The sequence below is a fragment of the Lycorma delicatula genome, chromosome 7 (assembly GCF_047948215.1).
Source record: "Lycorma delicatula isolate Av1 chromosome 7, ASM4794821v1, whole genome shotgun sequence".
Classification (NCBI taxonomy): Eukaryota; Metazoa; Arthropoda; class Insecta; order Hemiptera; family Fulgoridae; genus Lycorma; species Lycorma delicatula.
Genome location: NC_134461.1, coordinates 15424618 through 15443535, shown reverse-complemented (window position 1 = coordinate 15443535; position 18918 = coordinate 15424618). Strand labels below are relative to the sequence as shown.

General features: G+C 29.9%; 1 protein-coding gene across 1 annotated transcript; it reads right to left on the bottom strand.

The window, feature by feature from the left end:
- Positions 1-269: 269 nt before the first annotated feature.
- Positions 270-18481, bottom strand: LOC142327918 (MAPK/MAK/MRK overlapping kinase-like). Its single transcript, XM_075371291.1, has 10 exons — positions 18417-18481; positions 17207-17321; positions 13396-13485; positions 10317-10397; positions 8567-8684; positions 7375-7553; positions 5071-5172; positions 3229-3405; positions 1086-1206; positions 270-347 (listed from the first exon to the last, which is right to left on the bottom strand). The coding sequence occupies exons 1-10, from the start codon at positions 18421-18423 to the stop codon at positions 270-272; spliced, it is 1068 nt and encodes a 355-aa protein (XP_075227406.1). The 5' UTR covers positions 18424-18481.
- Between the last annotated feature and the right edge of the window lie 437 nt (positions 18482-18918).

The window sequence follows — 18918 nt, the reverse complement described above, 5'->3', positions numbered from 1 at the left end:
TTAGTGAAAATAAAAAAAGTGCTTATAAACACAAATTTGGAACTGCTTGGCTTTCAAGTTACTTCTTGTGAAAATTTTCACTCTAATTTCTGCTCCCATGGTAAAATGAAACTAAATTGAAGTTCTTAGAATATAAATCATGGGAAAAATTGGTGGTCAGTACATTAAAAAAAAGAGGATCCCAGAATTGTCTTTAGTAATTCCTAAGAAAATTGTAAAAAAATTGTCAAAAAACAAGCTTTTTTAGATATGGTACTAATTTACTTTTGTTAAATTGCCAATAAGTAAAACTTTGTACCGAAATTTGTTGAGAATGAACTATGAAAAAACAAAGTTGGTAAAGTCAACTGAAAACAAAAGCTTAAGAAATTTTACTGTAATTCAAAATAATACAAACTGAAAACTGTTGTAATTTTAAACCAAACTAAAAATGTTTTTTACACTGTAAAAAAATGTTGGAATGAAATTATCTATTTAACTCATTCATTTTCCATAAATGTTCATATGCTCAATACCATTCAAAGAACTACTGTTCTTATTTTTATAGTTATAGAACTTCAGAAAAATTGTTTCTTGAATGATCTGATTACACTTTTAGGATAATAGAGAATGATTAAGGTAGCCTTAAAACAAATGGAAATTTAGAAGTGAAAACATATTATTATTTACTTCAAATAATAATATGTAGAAAAAGTCATAATAAATGTTTTTTGAAAAAAAAAAACAAGATGAAATAGTTAAGAACAGTTTACAAAATTTAAAAATCTGTGTCTAGATTCACATTTCAACTGTTAAACAATTTTTGTCATTAAAGTAAAAGAATTTAACTAAAAGTGAATATAAATAAAAATCAGGATATAAGTGTTACATAATTTTTTAGTACATATGTTAATTTTAATTAATTTCTTTATTCTGTTGCTGATCATTTAAGATTTAAATTTTTTACAAATGGTGGTTCTTAGCATTTCTATTTGTTATTTTATTCTATTTATATACTAATAGAATTACAATCAAATGATTAATACAATATGATTACTTTTATCTAATTTAGTATCATTATGCAAAATACTTTATTTTATAAATACCTTTTGTTTTCTTTTCCTTTCTGACGTCATAAAACTAAGAAGAACTGGATTACGCCATTCTGTAGTACTTGATGAAAACGTCTGGCTGATAGATAGTCTTTGTTTAAGCAAATCATACTCTCTAAAAAAAAAATATTTTCATTAGCACAAAGGATACTCTGCTTTTTTATATTATTACTATTATTACTGTAACAATGTTTTGTCTGAAACACAGCAATAGTAATTGATTTTAATAACAGTAATTTTTATACCGTTAATAAAGACAGTTAATAAGCATAATTATATTTAACATTTTTGTATTCATATATATATATGAAACTTGAAGCTGTACCTTTCCAGATGAATATAAAATTTTTATTTTGATTTTATAGGGTTGACTGTAACTGGTGATATTAATGCATGTGAAGTTCAGCAAGATATTTTTATATATTTTTAAAATAAAGATTAACTACATTAAATATGCATTTATATTGTTAAAAGTGTATGCTAAATAAAATTATAATCTTAATTAGAGGACACTTATGCAATATATTTTAGTGAATCAGAAGCCAGAACACTTGTTACTCAGTTTGTGCTCCGTCTATACTTCAGTGATACTACAGTGAATGTAACATTCTACCGCATATGCATACTGAAGATGTAATCTACTTTAGTTTCTTTACATTATTATTAAAATAGTAAAAAGTTTAACATATCTAGATCAGTATCTTCTGCAGCAAATATATTAATAATAAAAACATCCACCATAATCAGCCTTAAAATCTTTAATTAAATCATTAATATTTAAATCTTCTATCGCAAAAGTGATTCATTTTGTAAAAAAAATTCTTATTAGATGTAAAATACTTTAAATTATAGAAGTGGGCATATAATAAAAATTATATAAGATTTGAAGTGAATTACCTAATTTTCAAATTTGTATATTTTTAGTTGAGGAAATAATCATTCTGGATCTGATAAAAAACTGATAATAAAAAAAATTGTTTTTTGGTTCACCAGATATCACACATCAAGAACCACATTAGTCGGTTTATTGTTACATAAGACAATAGTGCTATACAAACTTTAGTCTCCCACTTTACAGATTAGATCTTCTGGCCATACCATATAAAACCATTTTAGTATTCACCATAAAAGGCTTATTTCATCTATGTCTTATTTTACAGTTTCCATTTTAAATTTTTATTTAGTTTGTTTATTTTATATCATTCTTTTTTAAAACATCATCTGTAGAAAACTGTTCATTTAACAATGAATGTACTTAATCCAGAAAGTCAATAAAACTGTTATTTTTCTCAAGTAAAAACAGCTTTTGAAATATCCCTTAATCTAAAACAAACTAAAAAATTCATAAACTTAAAATATTGAGCAGAAATTTGGCTCAGTGGCCAATTTATTGAAATCTGGACAACCTCTAGTGCAATTTCATCCAATTTCAACAATTCTCAGCCAAAAATCTGAAACTTGTGACTAACATTTTATTAAGTCACAAAATAAATCAAGTCAGACAACTACCCTAAGTATAATTATTAAGCAGATGACCAAGAAAAATGTTAAAAATCACGCATTAAAACCATGAAGGATTATGCTGTTTCAGCATATTCTGAAAAGAGTATACAAGAAAAAAGCAAATACTGCTAATTTATCTTGTAAATAGATGAACCTATATACAAATTGATCAGGTGCATTTCAAGCTGGCAAAAATTTGAAATTTGTACTCTCTAAACACACTGTTCTATGAGTTAATCATTGAAGTGTATATTTTTTTTAATCATTGTAAATCTACAAAACACAACAGCAAAAGGTTGAGGACTGCCACACTATTAATTTATTATAACAGAATTTCAAAATGAACAATTCAGTAAATGTATTGAGAAAGAATCTTAGGTGATCAGCAAATTAAATTTTTTTCTTTTCAATTTCATTAATCAGGAACAAAATATTTTAAAATTTATAAAATAAAAACTAAGTCTTAGAGAAGAATTGATAAATAAATGGAAGAATCATCTGAATTATTGCATTAAGTTTTTAGTTAAGATTAAATAAGTTCTGGAAGGGTGAAAATGGCCAGAGGATTTTGGAGATGAGATAACTTTTAAACACAGAAGGATTATTGAATAAAATAAAACATTTTTTAGATTACCTTAAATCATTGAAATAACGATTCTCTAAAAGTCTTCTTGTAGCAGATCGTAACTTTGGGTCATATATGAGCATCATTTTTAAAATTTCACGACCTCCTTCGCTGATGTTTTGTAATAAACAGCCAAATCCAGTGCCTGCTTTTTGAGGGAAGTTAATATCTGCATGTTGGCTTTTGCTATTATAAAAACATTTTAACAATTTTGTGAAAAAATAAGTAATGTTAAATTAAAATATTGTTATTCATACAGGCTGTAAATTATATTTTACGTAATGTTAATTGTTGATATCAATTGACATTGGAGTTTTTCATTAAATTTAATATCAGTTGTATTAACAAAACATGAGATACAAATATCCTTCATGGTTCTGTCGAGTATCAAGTTAAAGTATCCATAGCCTTTTAATCACCTGTTGGTATGTGGGGACTTGGTTTGGAGCTTATCAAAATGATTTTTCTAACTCTTGTAATCAATAAATTATCATTCAGTTCTGAATCACTTTTATATTTTTATTAATTTACATTCACCAATAACTTTACACACAACAATATTGTTTCATATGTTTAAATAAAGGTATGTGAACTCATTTGTTTACCTTCTATTTTTTCTCAAATAAAGAGGAATGTATACTGTCAGTCTCATCGATAACAGCTATTGAAGTGTGTGAAATGAAGTTTGATAATGCTGCTTGCAAGCGTTAAAATAAGTTGAACAGACCGCAGCAGTCTTGATTGCTGTGATTACATTATTAAACAAGGACATCAAACTGTCAATCTTCCTCTGTTTATCTGGGCATTTACTTCCTGCTCATTCATGCAGTCTCCGTGACTGTGTATCCCATTTTTATTTTACTTACCTTTGACATTATATGCATATTGTAGAATAAGTTTTGGACTGAATGATTCAGAATTGAGAGTAACTAAATAATTACCAAATTTTCAGAATTGATTTGGTTTTTAGAACTTTTCTTGATTTTCACATTATGATGATAATGTTAGTTCTGAAAGTTAATATTATAGATATGGAGATTAAATTAATGTTAATTGGAACTCTTGATCCAGTGTTATTTTTATAGATAAGAATTTACTAGAGTTCATTATCATTTACCATGAATAATATATAAAGATTAAGAAATCATATATAAAAGAAATTATATATAAAGATTACATTCATAAGTTCATTTATTTATAATTTATAAGACAAGAAAGTTTTCTTTGTCTATGAATTCATTTTTTTAAACATCTCCGAAAGTGATTTCATTAATAACTTAATGTCAAACAGAAATTTAGACATTTCCTAGCTGGGCAATGAAATGTTAAAACTTTCTGAACGTAAAGATCCATTACAGCATAGTAGGCTGAAGCTAATGCTGAACATTTAACCAAATAAAATAAAATGAGTTTTCCTTTACTCCTTAACCATAAAATATTTTTACTTTTTTTATAAATACCAGGGAATATACTACCAAAAAATCTTTGTAGGATCACTATCGAGCCCTTTCCTAAATGGTATTAACCAACACAGATTAAATATATTATTTGACCATGTACTGAACAGAAAATGCGATTAACAAATCACCATCTAGATCACCAGAAATTGCTTCATTAGTTCTGATAAGATCTTCTGGATGGATTTTTCCAAATATTTAGAAAGCCAATCGATTTTTTTAATTTGCTTTTTAAAATGTTTAAAAAAAATTTTAATGCTCATCTATTAACTTGAGAGATTTCTTAATTCAGTGTTAGATATAGTAACATTTTATCAATATTAGAAACTGTTTTATGCATTTCACTGGAAAAGAATATAAAAAAAAATTATTTATTTATACAACTAATACATACCGTTTTAAACGACTGAGCAAGGACTGACTTGGAGTCCCAAGAACAACGTGAATCTTAGATATTTGATCAATTTCATTAGATCCTGGAAACAATGGCTTTAATCTGCACAAACATAATGTAACATTATTAGCAATTATCACATAGATTTTTTAATAGTTTCTGAAATACATCTAAAATACAAATTCTAAGAATGTAGGATTTATTATTGTGCCATAACTACTGGTTATAGATGATCTAAAATTATTTGCAATTCCTGCATGAAAATAAAATACCATTCTCATTCCACTAAGCTATGCTTACTAGAAAGGATGAGGAGTAAAATAAGTTTCTGTGCCTACTTCATTGAGCTGTTTATATTATTTAAAAGCATTCTAATGCAGCAAAAGCAAATTTATGTTACTAAAATGTGGTTCTGAGTGGTACATGATATTTAGTTGGTTAGATAGCAATCTATAAGAAAACCTTTATTTTTACTGTTTAGTTATTCTAACATTTCATTATTGGGAATCTTAACTTTGCTACATGATTCATGTATTATATTTCAATGTGTTCAGAAAAGAATCTTTTGGTGAGGAGATTTGTTATATAAAGATTTGACTGTGACTTCATTTCTACATTATGATGGTATGAGCATTATACAAAATTAAAGGAATTAAACAAATGGAATGCTGATTATCTGAACATTGATTTTCCCGATGGCCAACTATTCAGACTACTTGCATTTAGATTAAGCAGTTTAAAAACAATTAATACACTATTTAAAATATCAAAATACTATTCTAATAAAGCTTTGCTTCATTAATATTTTTATTGTTGATCTTTGTTTTTACTGGGTCTTTCAGTTTTCTTTTGCAATTCTTTTATTAGCAAATGTCTACTCATGTTCTGAATATCTCTTTAATTTTACTGAAATACGTTTATTTTTTACATTTTTGTCTTTTTATTTTAATGTACTCACTGCATTAAAATGCTCATTAAATGTTAGAAAAATTTGTTCAGTGCAATACATAAACCTTTGATTTCTAATTGTACTAATTCGGCCTTGCATATTTCAATATAGATAATAATTGGTGTTCTACAGTATATCCATTTTTGTCAAAGGTTACCATTTACTGTCAATATTTTGACTGATGATAGATAAATTTATATGAACACAGCTTATAAGAATTGAATGCTACTGTAAGCTATAATTAATTGAATTAAATCTATATTCATTCAATCAGCTAGTAAGGATTAAACAATTATGAGCACCCTCAAGCTACTGAAGATGGGTAAATTAATACAAAATGAATATCTACATGTGAAATGGGATGAAGCATTGACCCTTTAATTGTACAAATAAAATATCTTTCAGGTGATAGATAGATAGATGTCTAATAATATTGTTAGTACATAAACACTAAATACAGATAATTGGTATCAACTGTAATTCTTATACTATAATAATGTAGAGATGAAGTTATAATCAAACCTTTGTACAATGAATCTACTTACCAACAATTTTTTTTGTATACAATGAGGTTATAATAATATAATACATGAATCATGTAGCAAATTTGAAATTTCCCAATAATGAAATGTTAGAATAATGTTTGCTTAAAAATTACAGCAAAAATGAAGGTTTTCTTCATAGATTGCTATCTAACCATCTAAATATAATGTACTTGTCAGTACCATATTGTAGTGACAACAACATTTTGTTAGCATTAAAAACAATTATGGTAGAACTAAAACAAAAATGATTTACTCAACAATATTTTTGAATACATAAATATTCTATATTTTAATATTGAATATATATATATTCTGAGAATTAAACTTAACCCAAAAAGAAAACTGAGGAAAATATTACATTTTAAACATTAGTATGTAGTATTCTAATTTTTTTTAAATCTCAAATTTTGGAAAAAAGGATTATATAATAACTAAATTTTTTTATAAATTTTCTATCATTAAATTTAGTTTTGTTGTAAATTTTAAAAAATTGTTAAATGTTCTAACTGATTACATCAGTTCATCAGATTAAAATTCAGGTAGAAACCTATTAATTTATGATGTCTAATAAAATATCATTATTCTAATTTAATTACATTAATGTTTAATGCGGCTTTTAATTTAACAAAAAATTCATCCTGTCAGATACATTGTATAAATTTTTGCAGAAAGTTGGATGAAAAAATCAGTCCTTCCATACAGAAAACTAGATTTTTAGACCAGCTACTCAGTTTTATTACAAGGAAGTTCAACTGTATTTGTAAAGTACCCAGGATTACTATTACATTTATTACAGTTAAGATAACTTACGTTAATAATTCATAAAAAACACATCCTGCAGCCCATACATCCATTTTGGGGCCATAATATCCACTGGTTAGAAGACATTCTGGTGATCTGTACCAACGTGTTGAAATGTATTCTGTATATGGTTTACGGCTGTATATTCCACGTACAGATCCTAAATCTGCTATTTTTATTGTTTCTCCCTGAAATAGATTGTAATATTTATTAGGGCATGATTTATACAAGTACTTTTTTTTCAATTAGATGTAATTTACACACCAATTATTACAAAAAGTAGTTTAAAATATCTTTAGTGGAACTTATGAGCAGTTAATGATTATCTCTAAGTTATGCTGAATAATTTATATTACCTTCTGAAACAGACCAAATTAAAATATACATGTTTTTTTATTCTAAAAATCAAAAACTTGACATACTAAAAATTTATGATGCTGCAATCACTTGTCCTTATTGAAAAAGTTAGTTTTTTTAGATGATGGTAAACCAGAAACAAAGTTTATTAAAAATAAATAGTGCTATATTTTATAATGCTGCTATCAAAATTTCAAAAACAAAAATATTTTTTAGAAACTTTCTGTTATTAACGTATTCCCTATTGTTATGAAAAAAATATTTTTAACAAAAATTCTAATTTAAACATGTTAATATATAATTGCTAATATTAATAATTATTAAAGACCAACTTTTAAAACATGAGAAAATTGTTCTTCCAGAGAATCTCCTTTCAGAGTTATTTAAATATATATCCTTGTTTAGCAGTGTTACCACTGTTCACTGTTATAAATGTCACAGTCTTAAATGTTTTAGAAAACACCTTTATTGGTATATAACCTTTATTGGTATACAAGTCAAGTAGATCTTGTATTTACATTAATGTTGTGTTTTTTCATTTTAATATGTTAAATATACTTTGTGTTATCCCTTGGTCCTTTATGTTAAAATGGTAACATCTCAGCCTTTTATCTGGAAGGTTTCAATTTTGAATCCTGGTCAGACATGACTTTTTAATATGAACACCTAGTAACTCCAATAAAGATACAGTTCCATAACCAAATGCAAAAGAATCCTTTGGAACACTCATTTTCATATAATTTGAAAGTGAATTGTTAATTTTTAAATATTATGTTACTTCATACTATTCGATAAGATTATAAACTTCTATGTATCTAGTTATAAATAAAAACATTGATAATACCTTAATGAGTATATTCTCAGGTTTAATATCCCTGTGAAATACCCCATGGTTATGTAAATGAGCTATGCCTTTTAAAATTTGATAAAGATAATTTTTAACTTTAGCTTCTGGTACTGGTCTGAAAAAAAATTGATTACAGAATTTAAAATATATATAGTGTTTTAATGGTTAAACAATTAAATTAGTTATGTTAACACATCAAAAGTCACATGCTTTGTCATATCCATCTAACTACTGAAGAAACAAAGGATAAATTCTGTAATATGTAATTTCATTTGTTTTTTCTTTTCACTAATCCATTATGAACACTATTCCTGTTGGGATAATATTTATAACAGAACTGAGAAAAACTTAAGCAGGTTATAATTATGATATACAAGTATTTTAAATAAATAATCTACAAATTTAATTGCATTGACAAAGATTGAAAACTCTTTCTAAATGTGTAAAATGTTACAGATATTTGATCATGTAGATCATGATTTAAATTACAGGCACATCATCAATATTAGCATTATGTAAAGATCTATATACCCAGCATTTTTGCTAATTTTTGTAATGAATTAGGTATTTGTTAAGGTTTTGTTAAGATCCATATTACAATGCTTTTGGTGATGTGTAAAAGACATCTAATTATTTAAATTGAAAATATGAAATTCAACATGCAAGAACAGTTATTTTTATGCATACAGGCATTCATACAGGAATTTCTCTAAATTATAAACTTTACCAATATCTAAGTTAGCTTTCTCTGTAATGTAAACTTCTTCAGCTCAGAATAGAGTCATTGCTAACCTTCCCGTACATGGTGTATACAGTTAGAAAACAGCTGAATTAATAGCATTTTAAAACTAACGATATTGGGAGTTAACCCTTGTTAACATTCTCTGGTCTTCTAATAACTAATTCACATTGTTTCTTCTCATTTACAAAGGGAAATTCTTTTTACAGAAGATGAGTCTAAAAATTTCTTATTTTGAGAAGCAGTTTACTTCTGACTTAGCAACTTCATTGTGATCTTTCACATTTAATAGTTTGTTACAAATATTTTGGTAAAAATATATTTTTTTGGTCTTATAGGTAAATTTTGTTTTGTGTTATTCTATTAAAAACTTGAAATAGTCAATAGTCAAAGTTAATTGGACTAACAATTCTGTATTTTAGTTTCATAAAATGTCTGAATAAATTACAATATGCTCATTTAAAATAATCAACAGTCAAATGCTGTTGATACAAAATTTATTACATAAATATTTTTTTGATTACACAAAGCATTATTTTTTCAGTTTCAGAGTTTTATGAGAAATATTTTACTTATTCAAAGGATTTATAAAATCATAATCATTGAATAATATCATTTCTTTTAAAATAGAATTTGTTATATTATCTGATTATATTCTGTATATTTTATTGCAATTAAACAGAAATATAATTTTCACAATTTTAATTTAGCTTGCATACTTAAGACATCAACAAAGATTTGAGTTCATCAAATGCTGCTGGTTGCTAGTACTATGGACAGGTGCCATTCAAATTTTGCATAAGGTGTACCATGTGCAGAATTATTAGGCAACCTTGCTGCCAATCTCCAATTGCAGTTATTGTTGATTATTGTTAGAATTACTGGGGAAAAAGTAAAACTAATTTATCCATTTATTGGCAAAATTAATATTAAACTTGGAGCATGGACTGGGGAAAATTTTGATTATTATAACTAATTATTCTAACTTTTGAAACATTAATTACTTACCGTTTACGAGTTTTTATCATGTCATAAATGCTCATGTCCATAATATCAAATATCAGAGTTACTTTACCTAAAAGTGGTTCGCTGAAAAAAAAAATGCAGTATTTATTTCGATATCACTGAAAATTTTGTTCTTGAATATTTTTGTAATACATGATCATTTAAAAATAAATTAATATTTATTAACAAGCTTTTACCTAGCAAAAATTCAATTAATTTGAAACTCTTTCTCTATACTTCATTATTTCAACTTTCTACAACCAAACTTTTTATCAAATAATCACTAGTGACCAGTTAGCAATTTCTCAGAACTCGTTTGGTATAGAGCCACTAATAAGTTTGGCTATACAAAACAGTACCATAGCTAATGTAGTTAGATGGGCAGTTTTTGATAGCAGAAAGTCCAACAAGTGTTTGGTAAAGAAGCATTAGTAGATCTTCAGAGATCAGCCCATTTTCTTATCTTTGGAGCTTTTCTTCAAGGCAAACAATCAGAAGATAGGTTATTATAATCTGATGAACATAAGCAATATACATTTTTAAAAACCCTTCAGCAATCACACATTAAATGCTACTGGACCTAGTTTAATCCTATCTTTACATTCAAACTACGGCAAGAAAGATAGCTTTCAGAATACTTTGTTCTGGAATTTTTATCTTAATTTTTTTTATCTGTTCTGGAATTATCATCTTAATGATAGATATTTCTCCATAACGTAGGACATTTATGCTAAACAATCCTATTCTGAAAATGAAATCTGTTTACATGGTATAAAATATTTCATTTTTAAAATTGTTCTATGTTATCAATGTGAATAAAGAAATTATCCAAAAATAAGAAAATAGTCAATGCTTGCATTTACGATGTGAGTCATTTAAGACATATCTTAGTCTCAATCTTGGAAAACATCTATTATCTCAGTTAATAGAAATTTGGCTGAGATAATTGCTGTACTTTGGTATACCTGAAATTGTAATTGGAATGTCTGAACAAGGACATAATTATATTTTCAAACAATCAAGTAGCATTTAAACTCAGGTCAGTTTAATTCTTTGCTTATCTGAGATTCTTCAAAAGTATTACTGGATATCTCATCCCTTAATAAAGCAGAATTACACAGAGTATGTGGACACTCAAGAGATAAAGTCTATGAGGGGACTTTCAGGCCAAATACTTTGTTTACTGGTCCTGAATTTGATTCTGGAGTTAGCTCACCCTCACCCAGAACGGTAATTTAACTATGGATTTATAATAAAACATTAGATAACCCAATCTGCTCTGAAGATTTGTTGGTTTCTTATCCAGAATCTAGTACTGACCTATTTGTTTCTTTAGATATAATTAGTATGTTCAGGTCTCATTTAAAAACTATGACTCTAGAGAGAAGTATTTAATTTTATAACTATGACAATCAAATGAGACTGCTAGGGTTCTTTTCTCAAAGTGTGAGGAGTTATATTACAAAAGAGGTTTGTTTTTTAGAGTTTCACTCCACAGGATCTTAGCTAATAAATCAGACTATGTATCTTTTCAAAATGCACTGAGCATAAAGATTTAGAACAGTAGGAGGTGCACATAAAGGCCTTCAAAAACTGGGCTGAGAGCCACTTCTTTGCCTTGACCGATAAAAAAATTATAGAGTTTAATGCTATTCCTACTAATAAACATGTTGTTAATTTGATCACAGATTCATTTTAACAACAAATTTATATGTAATAAATATTTCTCATAACTTGTTCTTACAACCTGAATCTAGTGTTTTATCAATTTTACATTAATATGAATAATTTACTGAGGATTAATATCAATTCTTTCAGTGAGCCGATTTTAAAATCTAAGGTAACTGTTAATAGTGCATGTATTAAATTATATCATCGAGGAGCTGTTTAAAGTTGTTAAGGAATGTAGCTCTGTTCTGTGTAGCTTTTACACAGCATAGTTAACAACTTACCCTAGCCCCTCAGTAATACTTCTATCTATAGGTCTTCCTCATACCATTCGCATATACCATTCGATACCATTCGCATATAAGTTTCGATTGCTTTTATTATATTGTTCAAAACATATTCTACCAGCTATTTATGCTAGTGAATCACTTATTATATTTCACCTGAATAAATATTGATAAAACACATCGACCAAATATTATTGCTTTCAAGGATCTGGATAGGACTGATTTGAAGATGAGCAAATTTGAGTTATCTCTGGTACTATATTACCTGTCACATACACAAATAACCATCCATTTTTCAATCATGGTATACATCTATTTGATGTCATTATGTTTTCTGACATTCGCCGTGAACTTAGTTTTAAAGTAATCAAAAAGCTCATTTCATTTAGTTAGAATAAAATACTTAAAATCTTGTTTCTCACTATTTCATATCACGACTAAATTAAGATTTATCCAAACAAGAATGATAGCTATAGAAGATCATCATTAAATTGCAGATTAATCAATCTTACTCTATTCGCATAATTGCCCTTCTGTACCTGTCAAATTTTAACAATGAGTATAATATTAATAGACATCGCTTTATATTAATAAAGCAACTGTGAATAACTTTGGTGATAAGTCAGTCTGATACTTATCCTATCCTGTCTAATCCTATCCTTATTACATTCAGCTGAATGTTTACCTAGCTTCACAAATGTCAAACTTTCATAGATGTTTAAAATCTATATTTATTTAGGATGTACACCAGTCTTTTGATTAATGACTGCACAACTGTTAAATGATCGACCACAAAGTTTTTTTAAAAAGTAACTAAAATAGGTTGCACTTCATAGCTTACTGTATGTAAATGATTAGAAGGCTAAAGCCATTGAAGAAACCAGCCTGTATTCAAGGTGTGCTGAATCTAAGTCTGAAAATAATCTAAAAATATTTGTTCAGTGTATTTACTTTTTTGTGAGAGAAAATTAAATTATAACCAACCTAAATTAATCATGGATATTATACAGCTACTGTATAGCTAAACCAATAAAATCTTGTGAATTCAGTTTTCAGTTATCTAAAACAGGCCTTTTCCTTGTAAAAATAAATATTTAAAAAACAAATACTCATTATTAATAGCTTACAAGTGGGATTCAATTAAATGCAGTATATTAGGGTGATGAGGAAGTTTCTTCATTGCTATAACTTCTGGAATTTCTTCAGCTTCTGCTGTACTGTAAAAAAAAGTGATTTATAGATGTGAAATAAATTTTGTAGTTGTGTTAGTAAATTTTTATTTTTTGTTAGTTTTTTATTTATTTTCTTTTAAGTATTTTTGTTTTACTATTATTTGATAAATATCTATCACTTTATAATTATTTTCTGACATTATTCTTATCAAGGTTTGCTCCTTGATTTATTTGTTGCAGATCTTTTTTAATATCTGCTCATTTTTAATGTGACCTATGTAAATTATTAAGTATTTATCTGAAATGAATATTATTTAATCAGTTTGTTGTGCATACTTTTTACTTCCTTGTACAACATAAAGGAAGTACTGTGATCACGAAAAATTTTAGTTTCCAGATTTCAACAGAAATATCCATTTTGACCATCCCTGATTCCATTTTGATTAATTTCAGCATGATGTCTGTATGTTACCACATATGTGCCCAATTTAATATCGGCGAACGAACACTGTAACAACTCAGATGTGATCTGGCGCACAGTATACCACTGGTATAAGCATCACTCCTGCCGCGCAGTTCTCCCACCATAGCGGCCCCACCACTCTTAGGCTCCAATAAAACAGCATGCACGATAGTGAATTTTCATTCTTGTAGATTATTTTTCACAGGTGAAGGACGCCCCTCTAGAGATTGGCCAAGTCACTGAAGAGGAAGTTTCCGCAGCCATTAAGGCCACAAGGCCCCGGGTTGTCGACGGGATCAGCGCTCGTGCATTCCGGAACATACAGGCCTCCGTGATTACAACTATTTCGGTGATATTCACATTTTTGATTATTCCATTTTGTACGTTGGATATTTCCCGAATTGTTGGAAAACGGCCAAAGTCGTATGTCTACCCAAACCGGGGAAAAGTTTACTTTTTCCCCGGAATTATAGGCCATTCTCCCTGTTACCGGTGTTGTCTAAGTTGTTCGGAAAAACTGAGGCGATACATGGAGGGAGAGGTGCGGCCCGAGCAGTTTGGGTTCAGGGAGGATCACTCAACGACCCTCCAACTGGTCAAAATAATAGATGACCTTGTCGGAGGCCTGAACAGGAAAGCGGTGACTGCAGCCGTTTTTCTGGATGTGGCCAAGGCCTTTGACAAAGTTTGGCATAGCGGGCTGCTTCATAAACTAGGGCAATCGGCGATTCCATACCGCTATGTCAGACTGATACGGTCATATTTGCTAGACCGACGTTTTGTCGTGCGCGTAGGGGAAACAATTTCCTCCACCAGAGAAATAGTCGCTGGGGTTCCCCAAGGAGCAGTGCTTTCTCCTTTCCTGTACATCAACGATATGCCGCTGTCGGAAGGGGTTAAAACGGCCCTTTACGCAGACGATACGGCATATTTCTACGAATCCTTTTCTTTTTCCTGTTTAGCCTCCGGTAACTACCGTTTAGATAATACTTCAGAGGATGAATGAGTATGATATGTATGAGTGTGAATGAAGTGTAGTCTTGTACATTCTCAGTTCCACCATACCTGAGATGTGTGGTTAATTGAAACCCAACCACCAAAGAACACCGATATCCACGATCTAGTATTCAAGTCCGTGTAAAAATAGCTGGCTTTACTAGGACTTGAACGCTGGAACTCTCGACTTCCAAATCAGCTGATTTGGGAAGACGCGTTCACCACTAGACCAACCCGGTGGGTATTTCTACGAATCCGCAAATGTGGATTACGCTCCAAAGGCAACTTAGTAGAACCGTGGCTCGATATGTGGAGAATCAGGGTCAACGGTGAAAAATCGGTGGCCGTGATGTTCACATACAAGACACGCAAACCGGCCAGGCAGCTGGAAATCTCAGGGGAGAAAATCCGTTTTGAGAAAACGGTTAAGTACCTGAGGGTGGTCTTGGACAGGCGGCTTACTTTCGGCGAACATGTTAATTATGTGACCCGGAGGGCTAAGGCCGGCAGAGCCTCACTATACCCAGTGCTGAACAGTGCCAGCCCGTACCCACTGGCAACTAAGTTACTTATTTTTCAGCTGTATGTACTGCCGATTCTGACATATGCTTACCCGGCATGGGGGGCAGTCTTGAGCTCCTCGCTTCAAAAGAAGATTGAGGCCGTCCAAAACATTGCGTTGCGGACGATATTTGGAGCTCCGTGGTTCGTCAGGAATGCCACTCTCCGATCCGATGCGAGATCTCAATCCGTGTCCGAGGTGGGGGTGGCGCAGGCGCGCAGACTGTTCGGGAGAGCGGCTGTGTCCGAACACAGTCATCTGCCGAGAGGACCCAACCCCGACAGTTGTAAGGAAGCGGCCTCACGCCGTACTGGACGAACCACCATGATGGTGCTGTGCGGGAGCCGAGAATCGACAAACCAGGCTTAGGGGCCTCCATATCGCATGAGCCACAAACGGAAAAACGCGTCAGAAACGTTTCCGGGGTCGCGAGTGAATGGTTTTCAAGTGTAAACTGTACAAGTCAACGAGTTATACGGTCTCAGGGTAACAAAATGCGCTAAGTTTTTTTTCAGACACAACTTCCCCTCTGCAAACGTTAAAATCATTAAAAATCATACCCGAGATTAAAATAAACCCATAAACACGCCCGAATAATAGATAGATACAGCAGCAAGGGACATTGTCCAGACTCTGCGTTCTCGAAGGGAGACATGAAACTCCCGCCATCTTCCGTTCCGTTCCGAATTTTCAATTAATCGTCGACCACCATCTGGAGAAGACCAAGAAGAAGAAGAAGAAGAAGAAGAAGAAGAAGAAGAAGAAGAAGAAGAAGAAGAAGAAGAAGATAGAAGAAGAAGAAGAAGAAGATGGAAGAAGACAGAAGAAGTTCCCTGGCCGCCTCAACGTGGGACCTCCCAGCGGATGCCAGTATCGGAGCAGTAGGCCTAGCCGGCCCGCCGACGGATTCGCTGGACGCGGACGCTACCTTCCTGCTCCAGCTCGCCGGGCTTCAATCACCCTGGCCGACGGACTAAGCAGCAGGAGCCGCCTCAACGTAGGATCGCTCGGGGAGAACTGCCTCAGAGTGCCGGCGAAGGACGACCGACGCCGATCGGACACTGTGGGACCCTGGGGGCCACTACTGCCGCTGAGGGTAAGCCTGGTCTGATTTCAATGGACGAGCCGCAACCCGACTCCAGCTTCCGGACCTAACGTTTTTGCGTTAGCTCTCCTCAGAGCGAACGCAAAAAACGGCCCTTTTCAGGGCCACTACAATTATGAATTACGAGCCGTCGAAGCTAATCGACGACAAAAACGGCTCTTTTGATGGCCGTTTAATAACCTTATGGTAATAAGGTTATTAAATACCACGTGCCGTCGAAGCCATTCGGCGACATTAAACGTGCGTGGAAAAAAAAACTTTTCTTATGGCACTTGTGAGTCTGTTTTGAGTTCATTGTTCTTCCACACATTAACTTACTTATGTATATATTTAATTATTTATTAAAGTTGTCAATATATTGAAATTAATAAATGTTTGAATATTTATTGTCCAGCCATTAATTGATTTCGATCCATAACTGTTTATTTATTATATTAATTAAACTTTTTTAATTTTTAAATATTCATTAAACAAATATACAGAGAATTCAGGTTTATCAATCTTATATTATTTCTTTTATTCTAATAAATTGATTGAAATTTTTTTTGCATCATCATTATTACCTTTTTCACTGAAAATTATAACAAAAATATAATGTAATTAAACACACAATACTTTTGATTATTTTTGACAGACCTACCTTGGGAAAAATTGCTTTAATCGTTTTGCTGCAACTACTTGACCTGTTTCTCTATTTTGACACCGTAATACATCAGAAAATGATCCTTCACCAATCTTGCATTGTATTCTATATTCTGAAACAATATTATTTTTTGAACATTAAACTAATGCGTTGGATGAATTATTAATAAATTTTTATTCTTACATGCAATTATAAACCTCTTAGGTTCATAAATCAAAATATGAACAATTTGTTTTTTGTTATTAGCAGTAACTTAACTTTTTTATTATAAATTTTTTTCAACTTCAATTAGCTAGCTCTATTAACTTATTTTCTAAATGTTTAATGCTAATGTTTTAGTTTACATATAATGAAAAATGGATAAACTTTTAATTTTCCACGCTCATATTAATGCAGTTCTCGTTTTATCTTGACCAAGGAATTACTGATTATATAATATGTAATTCTTTTTGCAGTTACCTTTTAGATTATTCATTATTATTCTTAGAAATTTTCTGTTCCTTACCTTTTATTGAGAATGAAAGAAAATATAGATTTATGGATGGATAAAGCTTTCTTTAAGAGACGAGAAACAGGAATTAGCAAACATTAAACCAATTTTTTCTTTTATTTGCTAGCATTATGGAATACTGCACAAGTTTTTCACGGGGAAATTTTTTTTTCTCTAATTCTTTCTTGACAATCTAATAACAGTATACCAGCAGCATGTGATTATAAATGGGATTTTACTCCCTTTACTAATCAAGCGTGTTGTTACTTAGCTTGATAAGATCTGAAAGGAACTTTGTTTTCATTGCTATGGCTTCTACCCAAGCAGTGAAAAAATATTCATAATATTATTTAAAAGTTTGCAAATATGCAATAGGTTTAGTTTGCTATTATTATCTAACTCACTATAATTTATTCCAAACAATACATTATGTTGGTTTTTCCAATTTGTTTTTTAAAAACTTGTCATACTGACAAAATATTCTACGATAAAAACTGTTTATTTCTTTTAATGAATTTCTCAGAATAAAATTTTGTCTTTTATCCTTTTAATTTCATTAAAGCTATTATAAACAAACAAATCATAGAAATAACTAAATAAATAAAAATCTTGTATGTAAACATGAAACAAAATGTTTGCTAATCAAATATAGAAAAATGATAAGATGTATAATTTTTGTAGTGCAATAAAAGTTATGAATAGAGATATATAACTTACGTAACATTTAAATAGCTTTACTATATCCTTTAACATTACAAGTGTTTGAAAATTTTTTATTGCGCTTGAAAGATTTATTTTTTAATTTTTGATAAGATGATTTGTTTAAAGTATACATTTATAATACACTAAATTATTAAAATTTAATTTAAAAATACTAAATAAAAATGTAGAAAGTTATTAAAACTATGATTTATTAACTAAGGATTTCTTTCATACTAAAGTTTTTGTTATCTAAATTGATAAGATATACAATAATGCTTAAGGAATATCAGATATTTTCCCAATTAATCTTACCCCTTAAATTACTATTATTTAACCAGTGGTTACACTCTTCAGTAATTATAATATAACATATCTTGTCTCTTCATTATTATAATATATATATATATATCCCAACAAGTAATTTCATAATTAAGTTTCAATATAAAAATTTAATTTTAATCAAATCAATGAATCTATCTTAAGTAATGAATACAATAAATATGTTCATGACTAATAT

Excerpts from the sequence above, each read along its gene's own strand:
- LOC142327918 (XM_075371291.1), bottom strand. Across the intron at positions 7,554-8,566 it reads CTGAGAATATACTCATTAAG|GGAGAAACAATAAAAATAGC; the intron begins GTATTATCAATG and ends AATCTATTTCAG. Across the intron at positions 348-1,085 it reads AAAGGAAAAGAAAACAAAAG|TTGACTTTACCAACTTTGTT; the intron begins GTATTTATAAAA and ends TTTTGTTTTCAG.